Below are 21,349 nucleotides of genomic sequence, written 5' to 3'. Positions count from 1 at the left end.
TGCGAAAGTGAGTGTCTTAACCACTGGCCTACACACCGATGCTACCAGAATGTGAATGTATTGGAACCATACGGATGCATTGTAACCACGGTGAAAATAAAACGTGAAAGGACAACACTTTCTATAAAGGCTTCGTTACATTTTGGGATAGTGTAATAAAGGACCTCTGCAGGATGTCATGTAGGGCCTCTATGCAGGATTGTACAAATCAGGAAAATTTAAGCTTCGCAAAAATTTAATGCCAAACTTGCATTCCAGTGGTCATGGGATGTGCTTTCTCAGCTTGCCATTCGAGATGCTGACAAACACTAGAAAGAAGATTAAAGACACCATACCGATGCTGCCCAATATTTGTATTTTAGTGGCATCTATGTATCTCTTTCAAGCTGGAAAATCTCTTTTACACCGCCCATAGAATAATTCCTTGCAGTTAATAAATGTGTAGGACTTACTGTAAGATTCGAGTTCTTCCTAGTCGGACTAGTTGGGACGCCCATCAGTGGGCTTCGTCACGACTTCGTTACATTCTCTTGTTTACACTCGGTGTTTGTTGCATGTATTGCGTCATCGAAATAACGCAGTTTACCCGAGCCAGTGCAGTCATCCGATAATCGACTGTTGTCACAAGATATGCATAGAACAAGAACTATGGATTTCTCTTTCCAGCACTGGCTCGGTCATTACGTGGGAAGGTTGGAAGGAGGGGACTTGCTGACGCAGCTTCTCCAATCCGGACTGGCACCCCTTGTACGGTCGGCACTCGATGACCGAGCGACGGTGGACGCTGCGTTGGCGGTGCTCCAGGCACTGCTGGTCTCCCAGCCAGAACAGGTGCGCCCTGTTGCACTTTTTGAAGGGCTTAGTTGTGGTTAACGAAGCAAATGAAGTGCCCAGTGTTGCATAGCTGCTCTAAAAATTGCTCATAGCAAACTCGAATGCAGTCAATTGCACTCATAATCAAATAACCTGGAATGTCAATCTCTTTGTAAGCTAGTGAAGTATTTATTAGAATGAATTGAGACGATGCCAGGTGTTTGATGCATTTGTTCCACTTTTTGTTTCTCCCTCTTCAGTTATTCAAACAGAAAAATGTGCACTACCTGTTTCTAATGAGAAATCTACGTGTTTGTGTCTTGACTTGCGTCAGGCCACCAACGTCTAGACATTATTTTAACATCAAATTCGAGAAGTTAATAATAGTTAACTGTACACCAATGTTTGTAGTTGCCTGCCCTAGTAATTCATAGCTAAGTAGTTTACAAATGTCGTGATGGAAAAAAGAAAAGGCAAAAGTAACCACCGGCCACATAGCACAGAAATGATTTTTTGTGGAACCCGATGTTAATGCTTGCACTACACTAGTGTCATTTAAGTTTGGTCAATGATGTCTAACATGGTATTATTTCTACCACACGCATTTCTTTCTCTCCAGGCATTATTTGGCCGGGCATTCCTTTGGCGGCATGGTCATCATACGTTTTTTCTGAGGCCACCCACTGAACTTGAAAACTCAAGTGAAATTTCGGATGTGGACTTGTCACAGATAGACCTCGTTCAGGTAACGTAGGCATGTTTGACTGAGACCCTAAGTGGCACTTAAAGGTACACTAAAGGGAAACAATAAATCAGTTAAACTCTACTCTCATTGATTTCATCATCATAGGTTTATTAATAGAAGGTAAAATGAAGGCCGAAGTTTTGTTTTTAAAATTTCTTGGCTAAATCTTCACCAGGGCTTTCCCCACTGTGGGCGAGAGTGGTTTTGTCACCTCTAGGAATTCAAGCTAGCAGTACTTGAGTACAGCTTTCTGTAGCCGTTGAGTACAGTCGACGTCCAATTTTTTGGACTCTATACACTGTGCTGACAAAACAAAAGCACGCGCAACAGTGTTGGTAAACCTTTCTACGCTTGTCTTTCATTTAATAAGCGTTAAATGTATTTAATGAGCGATATTTAGGATTTCAGTATATTACCACCTTAGGCATGTTTTTCTTTGATAGTTCCTGTTAGGCATATTATAACTGAAGGGCAATGATTTTTAGAAATCATGGCGGACCTTTTTTTTTTTAGTAGGTCATATTTACCTGGCATGCTGTTTTTCATTCTATGTAAAGGATGCGTTGTAATCCTTCCAGTCTCTGCTTTTAAGCTCGTAGTAATAATTTTTATGGGCATATTTACAACCTTTGTAAGACCCGTACCCATCCATGGGGGATGTCCCTCCCCTGTTTCAATTTCATGGACATAGTGCTAGGCAACAGCACGTGACACTCGTCACTCTGTCGTTAAAACACTTTCTGGGGCTTGAATGATTTTCGTGTCATTATTATTAACAATAAGGATCCGTGCAGTCATGCTGTGAAGCCGCAGCTGAAGGCAAAATTTTTGTACGATCAGTGCACCCTCACTTTGCAGTTTTATTTTTCGAACCATCAGTGTGGCTTACTTGCAGGGAAACACGCTAATTGTCAGATAGCAGGGTGAGGCTAATCCAAAACGAGAGATCGGGGTTAGAAGCTCTGCAAATCGACTCCTGGGCACTAATAGGGTGACGCTCTGTGCCCTCGGCAACAGGCGCTTCTGCGGATGGACCTCTTGGAGCGACTGTATTATGTCTTGAAGACGTTCCGGCCAGGAGCCAGCGGTGTTGCATCCGCGCTGCTCGTTATGGCAAGGTTGGCGCGGCACTCCGCGGAAGCTGCAACAAAGGTGATTCATGGTATTGCGGAAGCCGGTTTTTCTTTCTTTTCAAGAGCTAGAGTATGTCTTTTGTGCCCCCCCCCCCCTTTGGTGAAGGATAATTCGACAAGAGTTGGAGGGGGAGCGCTTGCTCGGTCATGGATCAAATTCAAGATGGTGGTGAAAGAGCCGCTAAGAATAAAGAATGCATACCCGTGCTTCTAATGAAGTGCTTTATTGAATACGCATGTTTTCACTGTTTTTATTCGTCCTCGTCGGGCGAATAAAAGACTGAATGAAATCTCCTGAAGAAGGGAAGGGGACACTTGCTTGGGATTTTATGGTATACTACAAGCACATTCTCGCAACCATGAGCTTTTTAAGAAGGAGGAGGCTTATTTTAAAATTATTTAAAAGCAAACGGAAATAACTGTAAAGAGCATTGGAGCAAATTGACTTAGGGTGAATCGTTGTGGTGTGCAAAGCAATCAGTGTAATGAAGCGGAGGTGCAATAGTGCACATGTATTATTTTATTACGTTGTGTTAAGAATGAATAGCCAATCAATATCCAACAGTTTACCAGTGCCGCTGTTACGTGAGTAAATATGATTGTTGTGAAGTGCAAACCTTGTTGCTGTATGCTCATATTCTGCCTATTTTAGGCATGCAAAGGCAGGATATGTCGGCACTTATATTTCCTTGGTTTATGCAGGTCCTAAACCATCCGCATTTGATCAACTTAATCTTTAAAGAGTTCCTACCAGAACACTGGAGCACTCCGGGTAAGTACTGCTGACCGTGCCTCTTGTTAAAGCTTTTATTAAAAGTATAATGATACATTTGAACATGAATATATATAGTATTGAATCGGGGTATATCAAATTATTTGACACATCGAACAGTTGTCACATCCCTACGGATATCCCATGCAAAACTGTAGCTATGTACTACTACGTATGCGTAATAAAAAAACGTGTAATATTTCGAGAGAGTACCACCACAGGTGTGATCCTTGTGATAGTATTAAACCCACAACCTACACACGGTGAATTCCCACCGGGAATAATTTTCTTTGTCATTTATTTTCATTCCTGTATATCTAATTTGCTACGTTTCAGTTACAAACTACAAAGTAATGTTCCCTATGCTTCCATTGGCATCATTATCTGTTCGTTGCCTCCATATCGCTGTGTTCAACAAAAATGCACATGACTACCTGGCCTAAGTAGACGTATTCCTTTACAAATTTCAGTTCGTCACTACCAATCGTAGCGCGTGTTCCTCTTCCGAGACTGTTGGACTTTTATGTTTACTACTGCTTTAATCTGAGCCTTCTATTAATTTTTGTACAATGAGTAATAACGTTCATGGTTGTAATTGCCGATTCTATAACAGCTGTCATCAAGGGCAAGATCACAGAAGCCTACGGTAACCCAATGTGGCCAGCACTTGAGTTGGTTCGAACAATTGCCGCAGCTGGAAGGGAACTTGCAGAGACACTGGTGAGACTTTGTGTTCTCTGAGTGCTATGATTCAAATTCCAAGGGACGTGTAAATTTGTTTGAATAAAACTAATTTTAAGCTAGGGGGAGCTCCTTTGAAAATATCACACAATGACCTGAGCCGTGTTTTTCGTGCTGCACTGTCAACACACACGTCGAAAGAGGGGTGCAAAACAGTGCAGGCGTGCATTTTTTTAATTGGTATAGGGGGGCGGGGGTCTTTGCATTTTAACCCCTTGACAGTTTTTCTGTGTAAAAAGGTTATTTTTAAAAAATTTCGTATTGAATATTTTGCTTCTAAAAAGCATGTTTTGATAGATGAAAAAAAGATTGCTGTGTATGTCATCATTACTATCACTGTCGCTTCCAGAATCAAAGTAAACTTCGGTATCCAAATAATTACTACCTGAGGAGCTGGACGATGACGAAAGGCTTCTTTTCTACGACGACGACGCATGAGTAACGAATGCGTTGCCTTCGCTGGACACCAAAATCTGAAATGATGGTTAAAATATAAAAAATTGCCTAGCAAGTGCTGCCATCTGTGAAGTGACACACAAACTATTTTGGAAACGAGTGACTCTCGTTCAAAATGCTCATGGGGAGATATCATCTCAAGCGGACACTCCACACTTGTCCGAGACGGTTTGGGCACAGTTTGGCAAGGACGAGCTGTGCTCGTCCAAGACGGTTAAGGGGTTAAGAGGGATCCATCGTTGGAGTGAAATAATTCAGGCACATTTAAATAATGTTCACATTAAAGTGGGAAACTAACAGCAACACCATTTTTTCTTTCGTTTCCGGAGCAAAAGTTTTTTCCTGTCTGAATGTATTACCTTACCTTATTACCTTGTCTTATGTATTAACAAAAGAATTTAATTCAGGAACATCTGGTTGTGAGCCACGACGGGTACTCTCACCAGTTTGACTTGCAGCAGCCTGCTACCAGCCCCAGCTCTACCAGTAAAAGTTCAGCGTTAGTAGAGAGCAGATTAGGGCTGTAAATAAAGAAGTTTACTAGAGTACTTCTCAAATAATTACTTAAAATACAATACCTCATTGTCTTAATGATGAGGGAAAATGCAATGCCAGTGCTGAGGAGGCCTGTAGTTGGGCTAAATAGATTTAGGTGAATTTAGTATGCGTCATAAACGTACGCTTTTGCACAACACCTTAAAAACCTGTTAAACTGTGTCCTGTGTGTTCTTGGTAGTGTTACCCCACCATAAGTGCATAAGTGCACCATAGTGCATAAGAGCTAACAGCCCCTTTCGTCACATCACTGACCTTGAAAACGTGATCATCTTTGATCACATTAAGCAGAAACACAGCTGCACCATTTTGTGTAATGTGTATTGATGCCACAGGGCAAACTAACGCGAATAAAAAAAAAAAAGCAGAAACTGGTGCTTGTGAAGTAGATTGGCGATCTGCCAATCGAGCAGCTACATGCGATAATTAGTTCCGATTCTGAGTTAAATATAATGCCCGTGTCACAAATCTGCATGCGGTGAACCTTATTTGGGCGACTGTTGATTCTTTCCCAATGCACTCGCAGCTGCAGAGGCACAGACTTCGACAGTGCTTGGCTGCCTACTTGGCCTTAGAGCCGAGGTGGGTATCTTTTGCTTACGCTTAAGCTAGAGCTGTCTTCTTGCCATTAGCTTGTGGTTCGTTAGTCTTAGAAGGTACTGACACAAAACTCTTCAGTTGTCATTTTTTTTTTTGCGTCGAATGAAAGGCCAAGCCCTCAAGAGCCTATAAAATTTACTGGTAAGCATGAGTGCATCCTGAGAAAATTAATTACAACGTGTTTCTGAAAGCCAGTGTTGGTTCCTACCGCACCTCGATGTCATGACACAGTATGATCTTCTTGTCACATGTTCGTGCAAGATATTGTGACGTTTCCATGGCCGCTCCACTCCGTGCTCCATTGGTGGTGTGCAAGCGGCCATTTTGTATTTTTTGGCACCTGATGTCATCACAACTAGCCATACTGGTGCGTGAAGTCACCAGAACTGATACTGTAGCCTAACGTCACATTATGTCAGTAGGTGTGCCATGTGGAAATTGACTTTAACATCAAAATAAAATATCTTATCAGCATTTAGAACTTCACTCTTTCAGAGCTGTCTTTGTATACAGGAGCTTTGTATGACGAAGGAAACTCAGCTTCAGAAATTGGTGTCCGTAGCCCTTTAAAGCAGTCATATCAATGTGGACGTGCTAATCTCAGTTTATCATAGTAATTGACAGCATAGAGGGCTTAATGTAATTAGTCACACGCACAAAAAAAAACCTACACTCTAAATACACATTTTAACTCAAAATTCCTGTTTGACATTGCTGCTCTTAAACATCTCCCACCAACGGCGACCACCATTTTAATGTGGACTCTGCAACATTGTGAAATAAACAGCCGCAGCTGTTTTGTCTGCTTTGAGACAGTTTGTGACAATACTGCATGCATAACACAGCAAGGGCGTTGCAATTAAATTATGCCCACAATTATTTCGTTGTGCCATAAAAAGTAGCGGCAACAGATGATGTGCATGTGAAAAAAAAAATGCACGGCAGCCATGGCATGTCTCCTTCCTACTATAGCAATTGCTTCCTGTTCTTACAGTGTACAAAAGGATGGCCTTCAAGATTGAGCTCTGTTAGTCGGTGTTGTTTTCAGGATTTTCGATTGATTTCATCACCACTTAGTGTTCTTACACTGCTTTAAGGTTCAATTGCAACTTTAGAAAATACAATTTTTTTAACTGCACCAAATGCACTTTAATTTTGCCAGCTTGCTGCGGTGGATGTACCAGATAACATTCGCTGCATAATTTATGTGTTGTGGCTGTTTAGTAGCTGGCATGCTTTGCACTCGGCTTTACACTCTAACCTCAATATAACTAACGTGAATATAACGAGTTATTGGTTATGACGAAGTAAATGAAAAATAGTTTTGTTGTAAATACAGTGTTACAAATGCACATTTATAATGAATTTTTGGATATACATAACAGTCATTCTCGTGTCAGATGCGACTTCTTTAAAGGGACACTAAAAATAAAAACGTTTTTTCTCATATTAGTAAATTACTCTCGTAATTTCAATATCACCAACCTTGTTGCGAGAAGTCACTTGGTGAGGGAGAAAACGCACAAAAAGAAAATACTGAAGGTGACGCCACCCTGAAGTTACTGCACCAGTCACTATGACATCGTAGACCTTGACGGCGTCTCCTGGGGGCTACGTAGTTCGTAATCGCTAAAAAGCAAGTACGTTGTCTTCTGAGGCAGCCAGACACTGAACATACCAAGTTTCATGGAATTTTGTTGAACCAATGTGGCCAAAATACGAAAAATCATCTGAAATTGATTACGTCACCATCGGAGATTTCAGCGGGAAATTTAAGTGTGACTTCTGACATTGATTTTTCCATCTATTAATAAACCTAACACTAGAGTTTTTCAGAGTATAATTTATCAGTTTAAACTAATTCATTGTTTTACTTTAGTGTCCCTTTACAAGTATAAAAACTTGTTGTGTGGTTTGGAAACACATAGCTGAACGTTTCTTAGATTGAACTTGGACACTTTTCTTTTCTACGCATGCAGTGCCAGCCAGTTGCCGACCACGGACTGTCTCAACTTGGCCCTGGAAGCGTTGAGGACGTGGCGTGTGCTTCTCACGTATGGTTTGGTGGGAGAATTGTGCGTGTGAGCATTATGATTGTCACTTTCTTTTTCCTTTTTCTTTTTAGCTTCTTCCTGTGTAGTAATACTGAGTAACAATGACATTTTTCTTGATTTGATTCTTAAATTCATTAATTACTTGGTTTTCTTTTATTCACCTCATTGACATAGTGGGGATGGGGGGGGGGTGATAGGTACAAAGTGAGCGCAATAAAATTGCAGGTACAGCCTTATCGAGAAACTCACAAAACAATTCACAAAGAACACCTGACATCGCATGAAAACAATGAGCTAAAAGTCAGGAACACCTCCAAAAAATGAAGGTTACAAATGGACACCTGAAAAATCAAGCACTCCACATTTTTCTAAATATGTCAGTGCTTCGAGCAAGCAAGACCGCTGCTGGGATTCAAATCAGCTGCAAGCTGCCATACTACTAGCGAAGTAACAAGAATGTTCGGAAGCCCCGCCTCCGTAGCCTTCGCTCCTCTGCCAAGATGAGCTGTCCCTGAGTATAGTAAATTGCACATAGTTATGTCTTAGAAAAGAACATGTCACTGGAAGCAGCAGTGTGTTACTTTTTCACTTACAATTTTTTTTTTCTATGTTAAACCTTGCAGACACTAATGTGAGGGTGAAGCAGAGTTGCCAGGTGCTACCGAGCTAACAAGCAAATAATCGTCACGAAAGAAGCCCAAAAAAGCAATGCGACTTTTGTGAAGCCCAAAAGAAGCGAAAATTTAATGGATTTTCCGCCCCTTGAAAATATTTTTAATTATAATAAAAAAATATCTCTCAAATACGAAGGGGAGTTCAAAAAATCAGTTTAATTATTTTTTACAAGGAAAATATGCACCACTATGAACGAAAGCATATATTTACTTCTTAACATTGTCTCCAGGGTAGCTGCATTCAGTTGAATGCACGTTTGCCAGTGCACGATTAACGTTACTTGTTGATTCCTCCGGCATATGTTTGACTTCAACATTCAACTACTCAAAGTCATTGACAAACGCACTGTTGGTGAACGTGACGATCACCAAAATGACTTTATTTGTTGTAAGAATTTAAATAAGCCCAAAAAACACGACAAGCGACTGGAAAATTCTACAAGTGACTCCGTGAAAAAAAAGAAGCCCAAATTCACTTATTATAAGCAGAACTGGCAACTCTGGGGTGATGCGTATGTTTTGTGAATTATATTTGCCGATGTCTTCCTTCTAGGGATCTGTATTCCGTGTTAGCGAGGAGGTTGCAGTTATTCTCGGCCCTCGACTTGGACGGAGTGCCTTTTGATCTCGAGTACGGTGCCCACCTACTACACTGCCTGGCTGTGCTACCCGCAGAAACTGCAAAGTCTTGCCTGGCTGGCCTGGGCGTTGCACTAAACATGGTTTCCAAGCGGTGGCTTACACTCCTCGCTAGGGCAACCGATCTTCGTTCCATCCAGGTATGTCTTGGCCCCGGCGCAAGACTCGTTAAGTGAGGACATTCCTAAAGTGCGGTCAGCCAGATAGAGTACCAACGCTGTGCGCCATACGCTGTCAGTGGTGCTTGTCTATTATCGATACAACGCAACTTCAATGGGGATGGTGTGTGTTCTCAAGATCTTCATCAGTGAAAGCATCCAGTTGTGGTGTCTCTTGCACTCGAGGAACAAGGAACACAGTACACAGCTGGGCAAATGAACAGAAGAGCATTTATTGCACCTATTATATAGCGAGCCAGTTAGCGTAGTTGTACAACCAAGGAAGTTCTACTCACAACGCCAGGATATCGCGCGTGTAATGTTTGCCTCTGCCGGAGACCCTGCCTATGTTATTCGTGGATGAAATCTCACAAAGGGAGGTATATTCAAAGGAAGGAAAAATGACTGTGGCGAGGTATATTCAAAGGAAGGAAAAATGACTGTGGCACAGTTCCATGGAGCTCTTTGTTGAGCACACGATGCCATCAATCCCAAGCTAAAGAGATAGTGCCAGCACACGAACACTTGCGCCATCTCTCGCTCTACCTCACAACTACGTCGACCTCAGCATGGCAAGAACCATCTGAGGAAGCCGGATTTAATAGTAGATGTAAGAGCCATCTGAAGAAAGCAACCTTGGGGAATGCGAGATAGCCGAGCATCTCGACCAAGTCCAAACCCAGTCAATTCTGTTAATATCTATCGCTGCTTTTCGCTGCTTCCTTGTATTTGAAAATGTGTATGTGACTTGCAGTTTAATTTATATGGTTAACATTGTACTCGCTAATTAATATTGTACCGCAACATGTCATCTTTGTAATGTATCCGTAACTAGCCATATTGGCTGTGTATCCAGATGTTGTCTCAGAAATTTTTGTACATCTTTTCAGTGAAAATAAGAAGCATTCTTTTTCTATTCTTCGGAGCATCCACTAGGACTGTAGGCTCTTAACTGATTGGGTTATCTTATTTATTTATTTATTTATTTATTTATTTATTTATTTATTTATTTATTTTTGGTTCCAGATGGGAGTGTACACTGTGGCAGCAATGTTACACTGCTTGTCCTCGATGTGGAAACTTGGTGAAGCACCAGACACCAGCATAGTGGGCACCGTGCAGTTGGTTCTCAACTCTCAGCTTGCCACCTTGATGACTTCACAGCTCAGGTGTGTATCACCCCCTCGACTTCTCTGTGTGACAGTTCTTCTTGCTGGTGCCATTGTTAGGACAAAAAAAAAAACCCAGAAAACGACGAACTTGTGCCATCTTGATCATCAAAGTTTCTTAACGTGTTTTGCGTGACCTGAGGACTTGTTAGGCCGCTTACAGCTTGACAAAATGTAGCTCCAGAACATATAGCAGAACATGTAGTATTGAGTCAGAGAAGGGATTAAAAGCACAAACACGGAACGAAGAAACAAAAACACGAGGACGGGCACTATGAATCCATGATAATTCGTTCCGTGTCTGCACTGTTAATCCCTTCTTTGAGACGTGCATCAACTAGCCCGCCTTTCGCCGCTTCTTCAGTATTGGGTCCCAATGCATGGCGTAAAGTTGACCTTCACGCAAAATCATAACTCTGTGCAAAACTGAGGTACAGATCGGTCAGTGGTTTGGCATTTGCATTGTGCTTGTATTTGTGTGAAACTTGGTACAGTACTCACGGATTAAAATCCAACATCGTTTTCTTTAGTAATAGGACTGCTATGAGCAATCGCTCGTCATAACCACATCACGTTGCTGCAAATCTGGGCGCAAAAGGTAATGTTGGCTCTGATGTAAGTGTTCGAGTCAAAATTAAGCCAATATGAAACAAGCTGTAGATGCTGGAAATGAAAGTATGTGCATTGCTCAGCCCTAAATTTCCGCATTTCAGTCTGTGAGTACTGTACATTACAAACACTTTGCTTTAATAATGGCAAGCGTAGAACAGCACTCCAGTTAATGCACCAGTTCAAATGTAGTGCTGACGTATTGACAGTAGCATCACAGAGTTGGAAGACGAATTGCTACGCTTTAGAACGTGTTCTACCTTGCTTGCAGGAGTTGCTCATTGTTCCTAACTGAAAGTGAAAGAAACAAGCTGCAGTCAGATTCCAGTTCCAGCCAGTGCCTTCCATGTGTTGCCTCTGAGGAGCCCATCCCTTGCGAGGGTTGGGATATGGCTTCGTTTGAATTCCTGGCTTCTGCGGCCAGGCTGCTTCGCGTAATGGCTGCCAAATCAGAAGCTAGCAAGCATGAAGAACTTTCCGTGGTAAGTATAGTTCAGCTGCTCTATAAATAGATATTGTTGGTTGCCTGGCAACCATAACATGTTTCTGATTCCTGGAATTATTTCCGGCTCTTGACGTGGACGAAAGCGCGGCCTTTTAGATTGGGTTGACATTAACCCCTTGTGACATGCATTATGATTGACTGTCTATAAATACGTGAAACTTACATAATTTGATGCCAAGGTTGCAGAAACTAAATTTAAATCTAGTGGAAGTGTTCGAATAAAGTATAACGCATTTTACAGCAATTAATGGTAATTATGACATAAATAATTATCTAACTATTGTGCAGTCAGTCATGCTACATACTGTTGAACAGTCAGCCATTGATAAAGCAACGTAACTAAACAATTATTGTACCCTTATTAATAAAGAAGGCCCTCATATATAATCAATTAGATGTAGTGTTACAGAGGAAGAATATATGTTTGGGTCCTTTCACCATGTTTCAGCGGTAATCTATAGTAGTTACCAAAAGGTGTTCCCTTTAACAGAGGGGTGGACTGTACATAGAGTACTGATGTATCCAGGGAAGACCGCATTATATCCAGTCCTACATTATAAGCACTTGAGTGATGGGAGTGATTTTCTTGAAGTAAGCAAGATGAACGTATTGAACGCAAATTATTATGCACTGTTGATCTTGTTCACCTAAACTTTATTATTAATATTTTTTTACCCTATACAGGCCAAGGCCAGTCTTCTCTGTAATGCTGATGTGAAAGCCTACCTGGAAGAGCTCTGTTCTCAGGCTAAGCACTGGGTTCGGAGGTGCAGTCAGCGATGGCTTTGCCGTCCAGAGTTCAACCTTCTGTTTGAGTTGTTACGTCTTGCAGCGTCTGAGGTGGGTCGCACATTGAACGGTTGCCAACCATGCCTTTGGGAAATTGTGTGTTTGTCACGCTGCCTGCAAATCTGCATTGGGAACCAGTGATTTGTTTATGCGTTAGCTCTTCAAGTTTCCCTGTTGGGGGAACTTCGATTCGCAGTTTTTCACGTACTTTTTATTCTAAGCGTCAATCTCTTCTGTCTTTATTCCAGACTTTAGATGAGGATGACGCTGCACTTTACCACGAAGTGTCGCTCACGCTTCTGTGCACGTGTGCCCCAGGCTTTCAACGCCAATATCTGAGAGTTCTTCAGGAGGTTTCTTTTGCCAGAAACCTCGCTTGGTGAGAGTCCCGGCCATCCTTTGGATTGCAGTTATCCTGTTACAGTAAAATCTCGTTAATTCGACCCCCGTTAATTCGGAATTTCGGTTAATTCGGACGCGGCGTCTGGTCCCGGCCAAAATGTGCATTGTTCTATGGCTGAGAACTCTCATTAATTCGGACAGATTCGACCGCGCTTCGGTTAATTCGAACTCCCGACTGAGGTCGGGTCGAGACGGGGAAGCAGCAGCGGATACCGCCACGGCCGCGGTTCGGACTAGTTCGGATATAATTCGGATTCGCAGCCGAAATCGACGGCGCATCTGAACAATTTCGAGATCGGATCATGGCCTCCGAGATTTAAAACGAGCTTTGCATCTCGGAGGCACACACACAATGAAAGGCAGTGCATCGCTACTGTCATCAGCAACAGGCAACATGGTGACGGTCCGTCCGCGTTATTCTAGGCACTCTAGCGTTATCAACGCTACAGTAGCTACAGTTACGGTCCCTAGAATATCGGACCGTACTAGCCACTGTATCAACGCGATCAGCCAGCCATGAGTGGTGGATGATAAGAATAGCATAGAATATGGCATAAGGCATCGTTCCGCGATAGCACCCCTGGTGTTCCGCAACGTGCGCGGTGAAGCGTTGTGCAGGCCTGGCGTTCCGGACTTTCCGCACTCCTTTCTACGTACGAGCCGTGCAACATTTTCAACACTGACGAGACAGCGCCTGACAAGACGATCGTGTTTAAGGGGGACCCGTGCGTCGGCGGGAAACGGAGAAAAGAGCGGGTGACGGTTCTTCTGGCTACGAGCATGACCGGCACAGAGTAGTTGCCGCTGCTCGTGATAGGAAAGGCTGCGAAGCCAAGATGTTTGAAGAACATTAAGCAGCTGCCTGTCGACTACCGCTTTAATAGAAAGGCTTGGATGACCTGGCTGCGTCAGCTAGACCGCCGCTTTGCGGCACAGTGTGCGCGGACCTTCAGGAACTTAGCAAAATTGTGATTTCCTTGCACGTTGCCTCCGCGAAGCAAACCGCGATCACCGACTTCTTTAAGAAATAAAAGTCTGGTGGTGGCGGAAACATTTTTCTAGTGTTTTGATCGTACTCGCGATAATTCGAACCCTCGGTTAATTCGGACATTCTCTCTGGTCCCGTGAAGTCCGAATTAACGGGGTTTTACTGTACTTACTTGTAAGGCACCAACAGTTAGCAAGGCCAGAAGAAAAAAAAAAAGTGGTGTCCTCAGTTGTTCACTCACCAGTTTTTGTTGGTAAGAAAAAGAATGAAGGTAACCTCAGTTTGGCTTTATTTGTGAGAAAAATTGGCAATCAAACAGCACTGGAAACAAGACAGATGAAAAAAAAGCAAGTGCAAAGTTTGGTGGTTTTTTCATTTTCGATTCTGTTTGATTCCCCGTTATGTACGAACTAGCCCCTTAGCGTGCATTATTGAAAAGAAAGCCTTATTGCATCGGAGCAGCTGCAAACAGGGCACCACCGACCATTGCTGTCGGAGGCTTCCTCATCAGCTGCCCAGAGCACGTCACCTTTGGTGTAGTCCGTGCAATTTGGCATTGTTTCATTTCTTGAATGTCTTGCAAACCACTGCAAACCTGATTGTATAGCGTCTGGACTGACACGGTAACCTCAAAATCTTGAGGAGTGCTAACACACATGCCACAGCTTGCAAAGCCTCGGAGATTTTCATGGACGATGAGGATAACTTATTACTATTGTATTATTTATCTCGTACTCGACACATAAAGTACGGTCATGCGCCCAGTGAAAGGGAACTGCAAATCTGTGTTTATGCAACGATTTGCTCATAAGGTGTCTGTATGAATGTGATGTATTGATTAGCAAAAAGTGCTTTTCTGCTTGATCATTTAGTGTGATGAACACTTCTTCACTTGTCAACTGGGTTTAGCTGCTATCACTTTTTGAAGATAATTTCAGTGTTTCCTTTCGTATTGCTCACGACTGTACACGTCACTTTTAAGCTGTATTTCCTTGGGAAAAGTGTGCGATAGCGTGAAGTACAATTGAACCTCAATATAACGCACAGTGATATATTGAAGTCTAAATCGAAAGATAGTCTACTGCTATTGCAGTGTGGCAGACATACATTTAGTACAAGCATTGGAGATAAAGCTATTTCTGTGCTTGATGTTACTTTGAAATTTGACTAAATTCAGTAAGCACACTAGAGCCTAATACCTGAGGAGGCAGTGGAAAATGCGGTTGTGTTGAACTCGCAGCGTGCGTAGAATCACTGAAAGGCAGGCAAGTTGTTGCAGGTTATCTAGTACTTGTACTTAGGAGATCACACAAAGCAGTCGTGAAGCATTTCTGGTATTATGGTGTCTGTGATTTTACAAGCATATTTTTATCTGCTTCTAGCTCACAGTCCAGCCACTCAAAGACGTTGTCGATAGAGGGTGTTTCGGCAACTGAGATGGAAAGCATCACAGGGTGCTCGGTGCCCGTCACTGCTAGTGCCAAACTTGACAGTGCTGCGTTGTCGGACATCAAGGCTGCCTACTTGAAGACTTTTGGAACAATCCTAAGGCAGATCAATGAAAGGTTGGTTCTTCTTTTTGTAAGACTTGGCTAATCAGTCCATTTTTGTAATTGAGTCTTGTTGCTGCGACTTTTAGAAAGTGCATGTAGTATTCGTTTGAATAGTCAGAATATGGATGCAATAAGTTGCAACACAATGTGATTGCTGGAAAGAAAAGTCTCTTAATTAAATTAACCACGAACCCCTATTCGGATAAACTGCCTTAAACTGTATTAAAGAAAATCACTGGCTTGGCCAGAGCCGTGAGGTTTGCTTAGATTTACAGAATTTAACATTAATCAGCGTTTGTATCGTCATGCTTTCACTGCATCTATTTAGCGTGGTACTGTCGAGTTTATCTACAGTGATCCAAGTTATACTGAGAGCTTGGTTGTTGCAACAACAATGTTCATATGCAACATATAGACATGTCATCTTGTATGTCATGCAAACATCTCATTGCTCCATGTTCCTAGAGAGCATATGTGGTCGTAAAGCTATGGAAATGCTTGCTGAGAGTGTTTTCACAAGCCTGGGTTACACTAGGGGGCAATAAAGCACAGTTTTTTTGTTTTTTTTTCAAGACAGGCCAGCTTTAGAAATCGTTGACATCATAGTATCATTTCTGCATGCATAGTCAGTATACAAGGAAATGGTTTCATATCTGCCTATGTATTTCATGCTGTTTACAGTGATTTCTGAGTTAAATACTCATGTCCTAATAACTTTCAGCTCATGCATATTTTAGAAACTTTACGCTCACTCTATTGCAGCTCATCAGTGTCATTAACGTTGAAAACAAAGCCCCCGTATTCGTATGACTGGCTCTACATCCCGTTGCACAGGCTATGTGCTCTGGAGGAAATAACGAGGTAGGTGAGTTTGAATGTTTCAAAGCAAAGCTGTTTTTTTTTTTTTTTACAGCAGAGCTGTAAGAGGGACACTTGCTTGATTTGTGTACTTGTTTCCCCACGACATTTGAGTCGGCTGTGCATAGCAAATATGAGTCAACCGCTCGTTGTGAGAATGCCAGTGATAGAAGTGCTGCTCCAATTGCTCCAAATTGCTCCTAAAGAGAAATGCTGCTACACGCTGCTCGAAACTGTGATATTTGTTAGTAACTGCTCTGAACCTGCTCCAAAACAGCACTGGGAAAATGTAGAGAAGGGGCTTACCGTATTTACTCGAATCTAGGCCGGTCCCGATTCTAAGCCGACCCCCGAAATTCACAAGGCCAGAAAAAAAAAAAAACAAAAAAACTTGATCATTGTACTCCAATCTAAGCCTATCCCCCCCCCCCCACTTTCGCGTATCGTTTTTTTCGGAAAAAAAAACATCGGCTTAAATTCGAGTAAATGTGGTAACCCTGTGACCAACTTGCAAGGCCTTTAGAGAAAACAAAAAAAATTTGTATGCTATCATCCTAGTATGCTAGTATGCAGCTTTATCGGCTCTGATCTCATTTCCGCCACAACTACTGATACTTTAAAGATAGCTCATTTCACGGTGCATTCGATAACCACCCATCTTTTTAATCGTTGATTTCTTGCCATTTATGTTGATTGTTGGTGAAATACCTCTCATAATAAACATTAATATTTATGGGACGCTTCGGTGATGCTCTGAACTCCAAGATTTGTAGGTCATATTTTGCCATCTGCTCCAAAACACCAGTAGCTGTTCCTAAACACCAGCAGCTGCTGCAAACTGGCATTGTTTCTGATCTGAATACACTTATGGCTGCTCCAAAGCAGTAGTTTTTCTGCTCCGAAGTCTGCTCCAAAAAGTAGAGAGACACTTTCATCACGGGAGCGCCCTAGGAGCAGCGCGTTTATGAAGAACGCCGACGACAACATAGGTGGGAGCGTACCCGTCATTTCCTCAGTTAGAATGACTGCGTCATTTTGCATGGCAGGAGGCGTTTCGACTTGTGGGGTAACGCATTGTGGAAAATACTTGAGGTGGGAGACAACGCAAGCCATTGACTCACAGCTGTGAATGAACGAAGGAAGGGCAATTTTTAAGGGCTCATTTTTCTTTGCTAGACACAACATTAATTAGAACTAACAGACAAGAAATCCAAGTATGGGGGATGTTATTTGTAGTAATTATGATTCAAATGTGAAGAAAGTGAAGTGAGTGAAAAGATAACTTGCTGCTGGCAGGGACCAAATCTGCAACCTTCGAATAACGTGTCCAATGCTCTACCAACTGAGCTACAGCGGTGGTCATCTCCCCGTTCACTTTATGGGGTATATATGTGCATTTTAAACTTGGGAGTGTTAGTCTGTGCCGCTAGTAGCCACGACGGCGAGTGGGGAACACTTTTTCTGTCTGCTGGCGTCACAAAGCACGTGACCTTTTTACGAGCTGGCAGCTGACTAACACTCCCAAGTTTAAAGTGGATGGGGGGATGACCACTGCTGTAGCTCAGTTGGTAGAGCATCGGACGTGTTATTCGAAGATTGCAGGTTCGGTCGCTGCCAGTAGCCAGTTATCGTTTCGCCTACATTACTTTCTTCACATTTGCATCATAATTACTACAAAATAACATCCCCTATACTTTCCTTGGCTTTCTTCTCTGTTCATTCTAAATAATGTTGACTCTCAGCTTGAGCTTTTATTAAGGAGACATTATATATCGACATGTGGTCATAGAAAGCGTTGGGATCGAGTCAGAAACTGAGATTACCTTTCGATGCATTGCAATAATTGGATAACCGATTTCTTTCCTCTCAGAATGTGCACAGCTGTCAACTATGAAAGAAACGATGTGTCGAAAATTTTTTTTCATTTTGTGTATTTTTCGTGGTGACATTATATGCTGAAAATTAACCCGTGCTGGCCCAACTTTTCGTACTTCTGAAACTAATCGATTTTTGTGGTTAGGGTGTTGTTCTGAGAAGAGAATGGAATGGAACAGGTGGCAATCTTTTTTTTCCTGTGTCTGTAATTTGTATGCATGTATTAATGTGCTGGAAATCGGTAAAAATAATTAACATATTATATGTTGCCGTTGCAGAAACTACGATCGTGGTCATGTCCTGTCTTGCTTGCGCTGGGCCATCCACCTGCTCGACGCAAGGCAGCACTTCATGCGAGCGTTCCCACCACTAGTTCATTTCACCCGTCTAGCGTCAGTGTTTTTGGCTGGTAAGGGCCCTTTTGGGAACACACTCGAACCCGCATATATCGATCTCACACATAACGAAATGTTGCATATATAGAACAATTGTAAAATCTCCTTGGACATATTTTCGATGTAGTATGAGGTTTTTTACCTATACACAGGTAATTGTAGGACATTTTCATGATCACTTTCAGATTCGAAATATCTGGTTTCGACTGTGTCCATTTCTCATTGTGACTTTCTAGGGGGGGGGGGGGGGTAGGGGGCACAGGGGTCATAGGACAGTGAACCAGTGGCCGAAAGGTCATTTCTGAGAAGAACACACGTCAGACCTGTTCGTACCCTCGAGCACCTTTCTCAATATCATTTAACTCTTATCTTGACTAGCAAGTGGGACGATGAAACCTGCTCTGAAGACGCCACAGGAGCCACAAAATTTTCAACAACAGGCACAATTTGTTCTAACTTTCAAAGTGCACTTTGGGCACAGCGGCCACATGGTTGTTTCTGTCCTGCACTCTTTTTAAAGCTGGCTTCTTTGTGCGCATTTTTCTGTGGTTTAAAACGGCTTCGACCCCAGCAGAACAAGCAGTCTTACCACTTTTTTGAAGAGTAGTTTCAAGATGCTGGTTGCCAGACTGCGAGCAACCCCCCCATCACGTCTCCAATTGGCAGGCGGGATCGAGGCACCCTTTATTTAATTTGTAGTTTTGTTTTGCATCCACCGCTGTTGCAAAATGTCATTTTAAAAGCTGTGTCTGCTCTTGGGGTAAACAGGAGAATTAGACAGTGAATAGAACAGAAACTGTGTGTGGCCTCTTGAATGTTCACTTCATTGTGCACACTCAAAGCACTGTCAAAGTTTCTGTTAGCAACATATGGTAAAATCATTTGCAGTATTGGCCAAACTTGGTTGTCTTCGATGTTCATTGTCAGTTCTCTCATGCCCAGTATATTGTGCTCACCGTTTATTGTCATTGTCATTATGTTATTAGTGGCCCTGTTAAATATTGCGGCACTAATATCCACGCTTATTCTGGCAGGTCCTGAGCTGTTTCTAGACATGGAGGTGCAGGGTGCCATGTTACTGCTTCTCCAGCTGCTTGAGCAGACGAAACTGCTGTGTCGCACGCAGCGCCACCTGGATCTGAAAGACTGGCCGGGACTGCCATCGTTCTCAGATTTGTGAGCTTTCTCTTTCGTGTCGCGCTGCAAGGGTTTGAATGAAAGGAGGAGAACTGATTAAGGGGCCCATTTTTGGTAGATACATCCATATGAGGCCAAAAAAACACATATTTCAAGAGGTTTGCTGTTTGTTCCATAACTGCCGCATGAATTTTGCGTCACACAATTAGTGCAACGTACCCAGGAATGTTAGCCAGCACCCATCGTAGCCATGGCGGCAAGTGTGGAACACTCCTGTTGCCCAGTAACATACCGTGTGGGCTTTACAAGCTGGCAGCTAGCCAATATGCCCTCGTATGCTACCTTAAAGCATAGAGACATTAGTTTATGGGGGGGGTGGCTTACCAACTCTGAACTCGCAACCCACTTCTCTGGCCATATATACCTTAGTAGCCCTAATTAGTGGCTGCGTTTTCTTCTAGACGAGTATAATGCTGTAAGGAATGTACGAATTCTGTGCTGAGAATGCAGTTTACGCCGCTGTAAAACACATATTTCTTGGGAGGTACTATTTGTTGACTAGTGGCTAAAGCAAGTGTGCCATGAACTATTCTTTAATTTTGCAACACCCTTTCCAGAATTTTCCGTTCCTTTCATGACAGCCTAGCTGACTGTAGCAGGCACTAACTTTTAAAGGTGTGGCAAGTGCTTTGTAGCTTGATGACACACAGAATGTAATTTTGTGTCATCCTGTGCAGTTATCTTCAGCTTCTGGAGGAATATGTCGGTGAGTCCTACGGAGACGAAGTCTTCGCCTCGTGGCTTCTGGTTCCCCTGCAGGGAGCGTGTGACCCCCACTTCCGCAAGCTTCTCTTTGCCGAGAACCCAGAGGCACTGGCCATGACACGCTTGAAGGCAGAACAGGCACGAGAACATCATTGCACCTAATGATCTTGTCCTTAATTAAGTTTTTGGGCTGTGCCACCTCATTACCAGCAGCTTACCAACACCAGGACGATGGGCAGAACAATTAGGGTTGATGAAGTAGCCAAATGTGCTGAGGCTCATGCAATGAGCAATAAAACAAAAGGCCATTATTAGTATGTTAAAAGGAAAAAAATTTTTACAGTGAGGCTGTCGTAGTCTACCCTATGCCGCGGTTGTCATAGTAGTAGTAGTAGTAGTAGTAGTAGTAGTAGTAGTAGTAGTAGTAGTAGTAGTAGTAGTAGTAGTAGTAGTAGTAGTAGTAGTAGTGGTAGTAGTAGTAATAATAGTGGTAGTAGTAGTACTACTACTACTAGCACTATTACTACTACTACCACTACTACTACTACTACTACTACTACTACTACTACTACTACTACTACTACTACTACTACTACTACTACTACTACTATGACAACCGCGGCATAGGGTAGACTACGACAGCCTCACTGTAAAAATTTTTTTCCTTTTAACATACTAATAATGGTAGTAGTCATCACCACACAGGTCACATGACCAGAGGAGGGGCGTAAATAAAGAAATAACGAAATGATGATGATGATGACAATAATGATAAATGATAATGATGATGCTCGAAATGTGTTAGCGCGCATATTTCGAATCTAGCGGTGGATTTACGACCCACGGGATCTCACTAGCCAATCACAGACACTCGCGCGCTTACAGCTTCACTGTTCGATGGTTTAATGCATTTATAATGACCTTTAATGTTTGCCATTATGCGTTCAGCATTGTTTTGTAACTC

At 42.5% G+C, this 21,349-nt stretch overlaps 1 protein-coding gene across 1 annotated transcript in view; it reads left to right on the top strand.

Annotated features, from left to right (window-relative positions):
* Positions 1-21,349, top strand: part of LOC119401409 (RNA polymerase II-associated protein 1) — a 38,600-nt gene that overhangs the window by 13,471 nt on the left and 3,780 nt on the right. Inside the window, exons 9-25 of the mRNA XM_037668187.2 lie at positions 667-831; positions 1,433-1,558; positions 2,576-2,710; positions 3,394-3,463; positions 4,077-4,183; positions 5,742-5,797; positions 7,795-7,896; positions 9,097-9,322; positions 10,367-10,509; positions 11,390-11,600; positions 12,308-12,463; positions 12,661-12,791; positions 15,185-15,367; positions 16,118-16,216; positions 18,367-18,497; positions 19,518-19,659; positions 20,358-20,523. Of these exons, the coding sequence (XP_037524115.1) occupies positions 667-831; positions 1,433-1,558; positions 2,576-2,710; positions 3,394-3,463; positions 4,077-4,183; positions 5,742-5,797; positions 7,795-7,896; positions 9,097-9,322; positions 10,367-10,509; positions 11,390-11,600; positions 12,308-12,463; positions 12,661-12,791; positions 15,185-15,367; positions 16,118-16,216; positions 18,367-18,497; positions 19,518-19,659; positions 20,358-20,523 (2,349 nt within the window). The remainder of the gene's footprint in view (positions 1-666; positions 832-1,432; positions 1,559-2,575; positions 2,711-3,393; positions 3,464-4,076; positions 4,184-5,741; positions 5,798-7,794; positions 7,897-9,096; positions 9,323-10,366; positions 10,510-11,389; positions 11,601-12,307; positions 12,464-12,660; positions 12,792-15,184; positions 15,368-16,117; positions 16,217-18,366; positions 18,498-19,517; positions 19,660-20,357; positions 20,524-21,349) is intronic.

Source organism: Rhipicephalus sanguineus, chromosome 8, assembly GCF_013339695.2.
Source record: "Rhipicephalus sanguineus isolate Rsan-2018 chromosome 8, BIME_Rsan_1.4, whole genome shotgun sequence".
Taxonomy (NCBI): Eukaryota; Metazoa; Arthropoda; class Arachnida; order Ixodida; family Ixodidae; genus Rhipicephalus; species Rhipicephalus sanguineus.
This window is presented reverse-complemented; position numbering and strand designations above follow the sequence as displayed.